The 13,049-nt window shown below is 33.2% G+C and overlaps 1 protein-coding gene across 1 annotated transcript; it reads right to left on the bottom strand.

The window, feature by feature from the left end:
• Positions 1–322: 322 nt before the first annotated feature.
• LOC132553850 (45 kDa calcium-binding protein-like) lies at positions 323–11,906 on the bottom strand. The gene is made up of 6 exons (XM_060218132.1): positions 11,547–11,906; positions 10,248–10,384; positions 9,642–9,755; positions 8,291–8,446; positions 7,331–7,506; positions 323–5,926 (listed from the first exon to the last, which is right to left on the bottom strand). The coding sequence occupies exons 1-6, from the start codon at positions 11,846–11,848 to the stop codon at positions 5,750–5,752; spliced, it is 1,062 nt and encodes a 353-aa protein (XP_060074115.1). The 5' UTR covers positions 11,849–11,906; the 3' UTR covers positions 323–5,749.
• Between the last annotated feature and the right edge of the window lie 1,143 nt (positions 11,907–13,049).

The following is a 13,049-nucleotide window of genomic DNA, read 5'->3' as shown; positions in this document are numbered from 1 at the left end:
GGGACTTCTAAAAGGAAATGTAGCATAGATGTTAATATATTGGTACTGTAATCAATGTTATCTTCAAGAGACAGAAATCAGCCTTGTGATTCATCAAGCTTTTTTGCCTGGAACCAATCAAAAGCCTATGATTTAATTAGATATCCCAAGGTTACAGTCATCTACATACTACATGTGTACATCGGGAGCAGTACTAACGCCTTTAAGTAACTCACAATCCAAAATATGTTGCATTTATATCACCATGAGTGCCATCACATAATCTGAAAATCTGTAATGGTTTTCTTTATCCACATAATGAAAGAAATAAAAGAACAGAAAATGAAAAACAAGACAAACATTTTTATTTGATCAAACAACTTAGTATTTTAAACATTTAGATCCGTGTAAGACATGTGCACTAACGTATACTAAAGACACATTAAAAACCTTAATACAATATAACATTATTTATGGTGCTCTATTCCACCTTCCACCATAGCAATGTGAAATTATAAAAGGAGCATGTTGTAACATAAAAACAATCTTAAAATGAGACACATTTCAGACAAACATATCATAAAAAGAAAACCTATTTGAAATTCCCTCCTGATTATCAACATATTTGTATACGTAATTAATTTATTTAGAAATGCATTCAAACTCTATTTTTTCTTTACCTACTCAAATACTTACTTTATTTACTTCATTTTTCATCACATTCACCATTATTTTGCTGATGATACGTTTATTTGCTACTAAATCTTCCGTAAATTTATCCTTTATTCATGTTCCAAAATAAATAGGATTGGTGTCCTCTTTCATTTATCGTGATCTAATGCTATTTATTTTATTTTCTTGGATACACCCTTCTCTGAACTTCAGTCTGGCTTTCTAAAATTGATTTTAGGAACACTCCTCTCTATTGTCTTATATCCTATTTTTTCTCGTATCCAAGGAAACATTTATGGTATATCCCTTCCTTTTGTCTAGTATCTGATTTTTCTACTATCAAAGACAAAATTTTGAGTACACAATTCACTTTTGTCTGAATTAATTAAAAGAGTTTGAGTGCTCTTTGTCTAATATTCTTTTTTTTCTAGCATCCTAGAAAAGATTTGGAATAAGTCTTCTATTTAATGTCTCATATCCCAGTGAAGAATATTCTTTGTCTAATATTCTTTTTTTTTCTAGCATCCTAGAAAAGATTTGGAATAAGTCTTCTATTTAATGTCTCATATCCCATATTCTATGTCTAATATTCTTTTTTCTGGCATCCTAGAAAATATTTGGAATAAGTTCTCTATTTAATGTCTCATATCCCATATTCTATGTCTAATATTCTTTTTTCTAGCATCTTAGAAAAGATTTGGAATAAGTCTTCTATTTAATATCTAATATCCCAAACAAGAGTATTCTATAAAAAGACTTTTTGTCAAATTCTTCTCTTTGGTGCAGCCTTCTCTTTCATCTTACATTCAAGAAAAGATTTTTAGCTCTTCATTTTTCATTGCTCTAGTATTTTTTTTCTAGTATCACATACAAGACTTGGGTACATCCTTCTAATTTTCAACATAAATCATCCTGGACAATCTTCCCAACGACCCAATATACTGGAGAAGATATTATTTCATTGATAAGCCAAACCAAGAAAAGTGCTGAACTGAACACTTAGTTATTGAGTAAACCTTACAATTCTGATGAAATATGTATTTCACACTGAGAAAATATACAATAAAGCATAAGTGCAGAGATATATGAAAAATCCTTTACACTAATAGAATGAATCAACACATAGTTTTGTTTACATCATTATCACAAAATATTTCACCAGAGCAATAAATAACAGTTCATATATATGTACAACAAATCAACATTTTGATCATTAAAAACTTACATAAAACATAAAATCTACCGATGATGAACATCACAAAAAGACATGATATATAAAACTATATTTGAAGTATTTGTCCTTAAAACCCCTAAAAAACATGAGCCTTTTTTTTTAAAAATTTGAATTATACAGAAGTTTGCTGGCAAAAATTTGGAAAATATAGCAGAAGTTATCTAAAAACCTCAAGCAAATTTCTGACTTCGATTCACTTGAGAAAAAAAACACATTTTTTGCAAGTATTTACAGCAGTTTTACTAACAACAGCTAGAGAGAACTTCCCTTTCGCTCAACTGGTTTAGTGTTATCAATATAAGCTTTGTAAGCCAGAGGTCCAGATACAAATCCAACTATTGGCATTGCAATAAATAGATATTACTTTTACTTCAGTGTCTGTAGAGGGAGTTGCTGGCCATTTCTGGGAAATAAAATAGGTGATACAGATATAGAGAGTGTGAGCTAACCAACTCTAAGTAAACATTACACAACAATGATTAAACTGATATTAAGTAAAACTCAACAATCTCATCAACACTGCCTTTAAATCTGAAATTTTAATATTAAATTTTGACACTGTACTTATCAGTGCAGAAACTTAATATATGTTTTGTCATAATTATCATTACAGCTCTTAAAAGTCAAATAAAATCAGTTTTGTTTTTTTTGTTTATTTATTGTTTTTGTTGTTGTTTTTGGTACTCATAGAGGTCATGCAAATCATGTATTTACACGACCCTTGCAGATTTGTTAATTCTAAATCTGATTCCAATGGTCAAATTTTGAACTGCAACAACCCTATTCCATCTTTTCATAATGCAGAGTTATCTGCTCTTGTAACCAGGTACCGACTATTGTGTCAATAGTTTATCAAGAAAATTACGTCATTATCTCACGATGTTACTCTTACAAACAAATAATGCAACAATGAAAACCTGCTCACAAGGGCAGATAACTCAGCATTACTAAAAGACAAAATTATCAATCCAGTTATATCTGACAATAGAATAATTTGACTTAATGATTTTCACGGACTATTTCTATCATTCAAATCCCTGAAACGGTAGGTGTTGTGGGAATGTCTGTAGCGAGTGATTAACATCCTGACTGTCATACTATTGCTCAATACAATGTATAACATATACCATTTCGGTTCTGAGTATTTCTTTTCTTAACTCAACAAAATCTTTCAGAAAGAACAATCTCACTTTTAATACATATATTAATAATGAATAATCTTTATGATGAACTACATTTGCTATCACTAAAATCAGGGCCACCTCTAGTAAGTACAAAATAGGGTTACAAGTAAATTTGAAAATCTTTTTCAGATCAGCTGGAGTACAATTCAAATCGATACAGTCACAAAGTTGGGTAACAGTAAATGTTAAATCAAATTTCATCCACACAGAAAATAAAAGTTTAAAAAACGAATAAAGAAAAGCTTTCGAAAATCAAATGCAAAATCAAACTCCACCAGTTAGGATTGCCATAATCGACATATCTGTTTTTCAGGCTCCAATAGTATTAATAACATGTCTCCTACAATACTGTATGTTTATCAGCACAATAAGCCCACGTCTGTTAATAAGCCTGTCCACATCTATCACAGTCTCAGCAGAAATGCCAACAAACGTTGATAAACCTCCTGTAATAAGCCCAGTTTCCTAATCCGAGTTTGAAATAATTTTCCCTTCATCTTATTGCCTTTACAAATATGGTAAGTGCTTTGTCAAACCTGCTTTAGTAATAATATATATATAAATACCCTCTGTCTGTAACAGCTTAAAACATTTTAAGATGGTTCCAATCATTTTAACTACACATTGTATAATGACACTTTATCACCATTGATCACCATTGCAGCAAAATACGACCAGCTCTATTAAAAAATTATTTTGGATGATTTCTGGTGAAGAGTATCATTACATACCCTTGGTGTTCAGTCTATAACAAATGTTACTGTGTTTCAACTATCCCATAACTGGAGTGTGTACATTTTGCTAACATAATAAGATGCCTTTTCTAAATTCTCCAGTTTGCAAATTTGGAGTTTTGATGAGACTAAAATTTGCCTGATTTATTTTGTTGATGAATAACAGTCTATTTGTGATGTTTTAAAATATCATCTTATCTAATAGGAAATAATGTGGTACAGTGACTATTTAATGAATTGCCTTGTTTGAAATTATAAATTCATATATGTTAGAACAAAATTCTTAACAACCTAGATATTGTAAATACAGAAATTTTCGAGATCAAAATTCACTTAAACTGAGAGATGGAAAATAAAAAATTTCTTATGAAAGAAATATGATAAATGAATTTACAGCTCCAGCTATTTCTACCATGAAGAAATAATGACTAATGACATCTACAAGTATATCATGAATTGCACACAGTGGCAAACAATATTTGGAATGTTTGATAATATGATTTGATTTCCAGAGCTATATACAATGATTCACAAGTTCACATCGATATTTCAAAATGACCTAAGATTTGGTACACCACCTGGGGAAATAATCTGACAGCTGTAAGATCGTTTTAAATGTAAACATACCAGAATAACCCTTGTATGACAACTAAAACAGCTAATTCACATGCAGTTAAAACTTCAAAGCATTGGCTGTGATAAAGTGTTATAAAGCATATTAATTTAAAAAAACCAACAACACATTCCTCAGGCCGCTTTAGGGTAACCCAGTTGAAGGGGTCTAGAAATATTCTCACATGTCCTGGATGTTGGTCCTGCTTTACGTAAAGTTTTGTAATTTCCTAATCAGTTAACTAAAATTAAGGTACCATCTATTTCACTTATACTTAATAGCAACATGCTTCTGGAAGTATGTGAGAGCATTGACCCTACATTATGCTGAAAATCTGAACTATAGATATTCAACGATTTAGTTTCAGACAGGTATGGCTGGACCCTTCAATCTGCCAATTATTCTGCTGTCCAGCCTCGATCCTGATCTGTACCTGGCATTTTTTTGCAGGTTTAACCAGTCAAACTGTTTCAACTTCTTACGCAAAAGCAACCCAAGTCTCGTTAGGTAAGTATAACATCAGTTAACTAAGGGGAGATAATTCTTTATGGGAATAAATTCAGCGATCTATATAAAGACTAAATACTGATAATAAAAAATCTTCATCGATAACAAACATGTAAGTTAACTGAGAAAACTATTACAACTCTTATATTTTTTATTCAAGGAAAAAAAAATTCCCTCTACATAGCACCTGCTGTACTATATACAATTGATTACATAAAATTGTCATAATAAACAAAAACACCCACTACAAAAAATGATATACAATGGTGTTATATTTCAGTGCTTAAATGTCAAAATATTCAGGAAAATAAAATCACTTTTTTATGTTTATGTTTTATCTTGAGGTCTTGTCATTTTGAAATTAATTTAGATTTCTACAGCAATAACTGAAATACCATTTTAAATGCTTAAAAACTTCACACATAAACACCTGCCTCACAGGTCAATCTAATATTGATATGAAACATTACCTAATGTCATTACATTTTGAAAACCATTTAAGGAAGAGATCCATACTGGTAACATACATTATCTACAAAGCCAATATTTTCGTACAAGGTAAAGTGTGAAATAATTTGCCCCGCTATACTGGATATGATGGAATTAGATTCAGATTCTAAATCTCTAGGGAATTATTTTTATCAAATTTTAGGGTTCAAATCCCTCAACTTAGTCTAATTTGAGTGTTTTCAGCTTGAAAAATTCAAATTCAAATATCAACATTAGCTAAGTCCCTAAAGTATTATTTTTATCAATCCTTTAAATCTGTCAAAGATGGATCCTCTTTTTTGAGTGCCTGATTCAAAACTGTAACAAATATCCAAATTTAGAATTCATCATGAAGGACCCGTTTCACATCAACACATTTACTACTGACAAAGATGTCCCTGTTGGACATCATTTCCTCCACAGAGATGAGTCCATCCTTGTTCTCGTCAAGCATGCTGATAAGGTTTTGAGTTTCAGACCTGGCTTGATCTGGATTTCTGGGGTCGACATACACCTGTTAATTAAGAAATATTCATAATTTTACAGCAGGTAAATACAACATATTCATCTATACTAAAATCTATGGAGGCCTACTGGCAATTTTCTGAGAAACATTCCTTTATTTATTTCTGAGAAATAAAACAGGTGATACAAAACAGCTTATTCTCTGTGGACTGAGGTTTGTTTGGTGGGTTTATTACCCTATGAAAACCCTGAGGTCATTCTGAAGCGGGGCGAGATCTCTTTGTAGCAACTGGTGGATTCCTCACTTGACAACATGTAAAGTTGGAGGTGTTTATTTTGAAGTGGGGCGAGATCTCTTTGTAGCAACTGGTGGATTCCTCACTTGACAACATGTAAAGTTGGACAAGTTCATTTTAAAGTGGGGCAAGCTCTCTTTGTAGCAACTGGTGGATTCCTCACTTGACAACATGTAAAGTTGGACAAGTTTATTTTGAAATGGAGCAAGATCTCTTTGTAGCAACTGTTGGCTACTTCACTAGACAATGTGCAAAGAGGGATAAGGTTATTCTGAAGTGGGGCGAGATCTCTTTGTAGCAACTGGTGGATTCCTCACTTGGAAACATGTTAAGTTGGACAAGTTCATTTTGAAATGGGGCAAGATCACTTTGTAGCAACTGTTGGCTACCTCACTAGACAATGTGCAAAGATGAGCAAGTTTATTCAGAAGTGGGGAGAGATCTCTTTGTAGCAACTGTTGGCTACCTCACTAGACAATGTGCACAGATGGGCAAGTTTATTCAGAAGTGGGGTGAGATCTCTTTGTAGCAACTGGTGGATTCCTCACTTGAAAACATGTAAAGTTGGACAAGTTCATTTTGAAATGGAGCAAGATCTCTTTGTAGCAACTGTTGGCTACCTCACTAGACAATGTGCACAGATGGGCAAGTTTATTCAGAAGTGGGGTGAGATCTCTTTGTAGCAACTGGTGGATTCCTCACTTGAAAACATGTAAAGTTGGACAAGTTCATTTTGAAATGGAGCAAGATCTCTTTGTAGCAACTGTTGGCTACTTCACTAGACAATGTGCAAAGATGGACCCATCACATGCTATCTAAGCAATTTGGGTGAAGCATGGTGTACAGGAAATAACCAGGATAATCTGTGGTCTAAGTCTCCTTACACACACAACTTGCTCTGGAAAGGTTTTGGATATGGGGCATTTAGCCTAGTTTTATGAAGAAAATTGGGAGGCAGTAAATTTCAAATATGGGGAATTTGGCTTAAATATAAACTAATTTGAATTGGGAACAGTGCCCATTATTAACCTCGAAAAAACTCTGGAGGTTCAAAATCTCATGCTCTATCAACCAAATTCAGGTACCACAGACCCTTACTCGACTGAGAAAACATGTTTAAATTAACATAAATATAACAACTGCTTTAATATACATACTAAAAGTTCTTCTTTATCTGCCTTTTTGTCTCCGTTTTTGTCAATAGAATTCCTAAACTCATCACGCCTCTCTTCCTGCCACTTTCTGTCCATCTCCTTCTGTTCTTCCCCTACCACTTCCCCAGGAGGAAGGGCACAGAATTCCTCCTCTGTCAGCATATCATCTTTATCAACATCTGTAACAAAATAACAATTTTTCATTCATATTTTTTTCATATTTTATATTTTGATCCTGATTAATATGTTCCATTTCCCTCAGTTTTTGCAAACTTGATCAATCACACCAGTTATGTTGTACATATATTTATGACACTGTCAAAACCTAGATAGATGAGACACATGAAAATTGTAAAATTTTTGAGACTCACATAAATAAACTTTGTTTACTGTGAAATAATTAATTTTTGTGGGAGATTTATTTAAGTTGAATTTGTGGTAATGTTGCAGTGTCCAGTTTTATGTGGTTTTGTTAGTTTGTATTAATAAAATTTGTTAAAGTTATTAAACTTTCATAGTACAACCGGAGTGGCAGTACTATGTTCACGTATGTCAACGTAATATGTCACCTTTTTTATATGTACTTGTCCTACCGGTTAGTCTACGTTTGTTCGTGTATGTCTAAGTGTTTGTTACCTGTGTTGTATTATCATGTTAATGTCTTGTCATGTGATTAAATTTTAATTTTTTTTCTGAATTCATGAATATATATGCCCATGAAGAGCTAATAGTACACATTGAATATAATTAATTATGATTATAACCAATGATTAATTTTGATTAAGATTTATCCAAAGAACCAACTGCCAACAAAATGTATATTTTAAGAAAAACACAAAATTTGAACCTTATATTTATTGCAAGAATAAATCATTTTCCATGTGCAGTAGGTTTTTTTTATAATTACCGCCTCATTTGTAAAATGATTGCTAATTATGGAGTCTCTAATTTATCGTATCATACCCAGTCCATTGAGGATGGTCTCTAACATGTTATTCATTGTGATCTTGCTCTGTTCGGGGTGACGGAATGCCAGGAACTCTTCCTCTGTTAATTTGTTGTTACTGTCTTGGTCAGCATCTGTCCATCTGAACTTGTACCTCACCAGTGATTCCCTTTCTGTAACAAACACCATACAATATCTGACAATGATTAAGTGAATATAGGTTCTGACAGTGGACCTAGGGCCTGATGGCACTGCATAACAGCCAGGCCCCAGTTGCCCACAGGCAATTTTGAGTCGACCTGTGGTTTGATAAATCTACACCTATGACATGGTAAAGAATATTTCATAATTGTTTGATTCATATTTGAAAATGTTCACTAACCAATGGTAATTTTTTACCAGTCTTTCAACAGTCACAACCTGGTTTCCTTCAGTGCTGAATGTTTGTGCTTGATATTTATTGTTCTATTGGTCCACAAAACATTTCAATCATATTTTTCATGTTATATTCAAAGAGAAGAGTGAAATCAACAGCAGAGCTTTGTACATAGATACATCAATATACTGTAATCCAGAAAGTTGTTGGATTATCTCCCCTAACAATTTTATGGTTTCCCCAAAATCGAACCAAGTGAAACCTGATGTCTTACTTGGAAAAGATAAATATCAAACCCCCGAAACAAGTACAATACATAACATGTTAATTTGAATATTGAAATATTGAACACTGGCACTGAGTATAGATAGTTTAATCAGACAAGTCATTTTTCCTCATCAGAGTTACTCGGAACCAGCTCACTCAGGGCAGTTAACTGCAATTTGCATTAATTCGAAACTGCGAAATGATAACTCAATACAACATGAAACCGACCTTTTTTGAGCATGGTTGTTTGAGTCAATTATCTTTGAGAAAACAAAATGTTTAAGTTCATTGAATACACCAGAAAGCCTATAGCATTATGTATTTCAAATCTGCGTTCAGTATGAATTGAGCTGTCCACCTCATGCTTCAGATATATATCAAGATTGGTTGCTATGGTAACTACACTTCCTGAGACAATGAGCTAGTTTACAGATACACCTGAAGTTGATATCCAAAAAAAGTAACACTTCTTCTCCTCATTTCATTCCTTCATTGAAACAAGTCCCGCTTTCACTCCTTTGGGGCAAGGAGACAAAAATATCTTTTGTCCAACTTTCATTCCTCAAGGACAGGAGACATATCATTTTGTGTCTTGCTTTTGTTCCTTCATAAAACACATCAAAAAATATTTTGTCCTGTTTTCATTCTTTTGGAGAGAGGAGAAAAAAATAGTTGGTTATTTAAAATGTTATCAAAACTATGTGTAGTGAACTTTTTCAACATACCATCATCCTTCATATCAATGGTGTCATAGTCTTCTATATGTTTAGAAGCTTTAGAATCTTCGTAACCTTTGGCCAACAGGAAATGTCTGTAGTATTCCTTCCATTCAATGTAACCTGCAAAGCACTTACACAGATGTTTAAAACTGCATAATAATTTCATAAAAAGAAGTCTGAATTCCTTGTATTAATCCTGAATTTATTTTGATATTTATTCACATTTAAAATTCAGATCACAACATTTGGTCTGGAAATGACATTCTGGTAAAATCTGGTAAAACTAGTCAATTAGTTGTGAATGTTTGAGCCAATCAGTTTGAACATACAGATGTACTATTGTAAATATCATTTGATTTTGGTTTTAAATATAACAGTATTTGATCAGGGCCAACATTTTCAGTAAATGTACACATTGTAGCAGTAATCTGTAGGTTTTGCTATTAGGGAGTAATTATTACGAATATGCAAACCTAACCCAATAAATCCGTCAGAAAACTACATAGTGTTATATATATGTACACCAATGTGTGATAAAGGCAAGCTAAATTTGCATTAATAATCAATGGTCATTTTTTCCAAAGTCATTAAGTCTCATTTGTAAAACTATACCTTTCTTTTCAGGATCCATGTGTCTGAATATGTGGGCATTCTCTTCCACTGATTCCTTAAAATGTTCATTGATCTTAATCAATATCCACTTTTGCATCTCATCCACATCCATATGGCCATCTCCATTGGTGTCAACTCTACAAAGTAAAATTAAAGGTGTGAAAACGAAAAGAATTTTTTTATATTATTGAATAAAAATGTTTGAATCAAAAGGCCACTCAAGAAAACAATCTACACATAAACAATCTACATATAAATGACGATAAATTCTACCAATTTTCAAAGAGATTTTGCAATAGACTTCAAAAATATGTGGATTCAAAATGCCAATCTGTAACATCAAAGTAAACCATAATGGGTGGATGATGATGATGATGACGATGATGATGGTTATAATGCCAACCTAACTGTTACAATATCTGCTATTGTTTTTGAAAAATCTTGGAAATAAATCCATCCTGTCAAGAAGTCATCTAGTCATTAATTGGCATTCAAACAGATGACAGTGACATCAATTGAGGATTTTTTTGTCACAATTATTGCTTAGACGCCAACCCTGAAATGGGTTGCTGATTTCCATCACTTTTTTAAGACGACATGAGATCTGATATTCAGAGTCTCCAGACGGAGTTAACAGACTATCTGAATGGTTCTGTCTTACTGTTGGCTTACGCGGTGTGTGTGTGGTTTAGGGATATCACCAGAAAGAAGACATTTTATCACATTTCCAAAATGTATACCTATCGTTTCTGAGAGTACCTTTTTTAACCAAAATACTGTTTCAATGAAAAGTTTATCAAATCAATCTCATAGTATTATAATATTAAGCAAAGTTTAAGTGAAAATGCAGCAGAAGGATCACACATTTATTAATAAGAAGCAAAATTTCTAATTTTTATCAACTGATCACATATATTTAAACAAACTGGTACAGATTGCCTCACTTGTTATTGTTACCACGGATGGCTGTAAAAACTGGAGTATGATAACAAGTGTTTCAAAATATTCATACATGTGACATCATGTTGAAAAATTTCCGGATCTGAATTGATCAATGGCACTTTACCCTTGTCTTTTACATAAGTTTATTTTTTGTAATCTTTTATGAAAGTGACTATTTCTATGGATGTTAATCGATGTACTTATGTACATACGGAACTTATGCAAAAATAGTGCCATTAGGAAAACATTTTCACTAGCACCAACAGCAGGCTTCCATATTTTGTGTAACAGTATGTGCAAGTTTGGTTGGGGGAGACTGGGGGAACTTTAATTCAACAAACCATAAATAACCCATACTTTTTGAAGATATCACGTAGTTTTGATTCAGCAACAGGTGCAGGATCGTCATCAATCTCCTCGTGATTACCGAGAAACGCTTCTTTGTGGAAGTCCTTGTTGATATGTCCGTCCTGTTCTAAGCGTACAGCATCGAGATGATCAGGTGGGACAAGCTTGTCAACTGAAAGACGTGGTTTTTCTCCCTGTTCTGCATCCATATCCATGAGGACCACATCTCTTGCCACAATATCTTTAGGTGGTCTACTACTTACAATAACTAGGAAAGCAACATGCAACACAACTCTGAAAAGTCGCATCATTCTTTTGCAGTCATAAACGTTGATGTGTCTAAAGATATCCTCGTTCCCTTCGTTCCCTCGTTCCCTACGGTGGGTCAGGGAACGAGGATTGCTACCAGAAAAAAATTCCGCTTCCGGTCTTAATCAACAAGACGCTTAAATATCGTTGTTTGAAAATAGGTCTTGTTGACCAAGATTACATTTTTTCCCAATTGACGTAATTTCCACCGATTCACAAAATCCATCCGCAACAAAAAATAGTACCCCTCATATTGCGTATTTCTTTTCTTTTTCAACAATGATATGTATTTCATGTGAAGATATGTAGATATCAAACTTGATCATAATTCTTTTTTCATATCAAAACTAGATATCCTTTATTTTATTATATAAAAAGAACCGTTGACCTCGCGCATAGATACAGGAAAAAGCACATCGAGTTGACGATCCAAGATGACGGCGACAAAGAGCGAGAAGAATATGCTGAACACCAGAGACTTCAGTAGAGTCGTTTTAACACTTGAAAATGTGTTGCTACCAGACGATAAACGATCGCCGACACCCTCAATGCAAGACGGACTTGATAATGATACTGAAACAGATTTACGAATTCTTGGTTGCGAGTTGATACAAACGGCTGGTATCCTGTTGAAACTTCCACAGGTGCGGCCATGTTGAATTTTTGTGAAATCAGAAATTGCATTGTTTTTCTGTGAATAGTATATCTTTGTCAGATATGTTCCTGTTTCTCATTACAGGAATAATTTGCTCTGTGTCTTTGATTTACCTCTTGTGTCTAATTTATTTCACATAGTCTGGCATTTTACTCGACAATACTGCTTCCTCCTAGCGTGGAGCTATTAAGCGTATTGCTGTATCCGGACTCTATGTTTAATGACCAACTTAAGAGTAAGAATCATCAATAATGACATTTTGTGTTCACTACATTGTTTTTTATTACTGCATGTAAGATTAGCGGTTTCTAATATACACGGTAGAAAAACATTTATTTGTAGAGGTTAAGAGTAGGGAGGTCGGCGACGGTCATTTACAGGCTTATTACGTTCTGTTGGAGCAAAAAACCCCATTTTTTCGGGTTTTTCACACTAAAATTAAAATATCAAATAAGCGTAGTTGGGGGATAGAAATATATCAAAATAAAGTTTAAGACTTCTATTTTCTTATTTTGGTAATTATTTTGTAATAAGATATAAATTCCTAC

Source organism: Ylistrum balloti, unplaced genomic scaffold (assembly GCF_031769215.1).
Source record: "Ylistrum balloti isolate Yb309-2 unplaced genomic scaffold, AGI_CSIRO_Ybal_v1 Utg370360, whole genome shotgun sequence".
Taxonomy (NCBI): domain Eukaryota; kingdom Metazoa; phylum Mollusca; class Bivalvia; order Pectinida; family Pectinidae; genus Ylistrum; species Ylistrum balloti.
The sequence above is the reverse complement of the archived record's forward strand: the minus strand, read 5'-3'. Positions and strand labels throughout refer to the sequence as shown.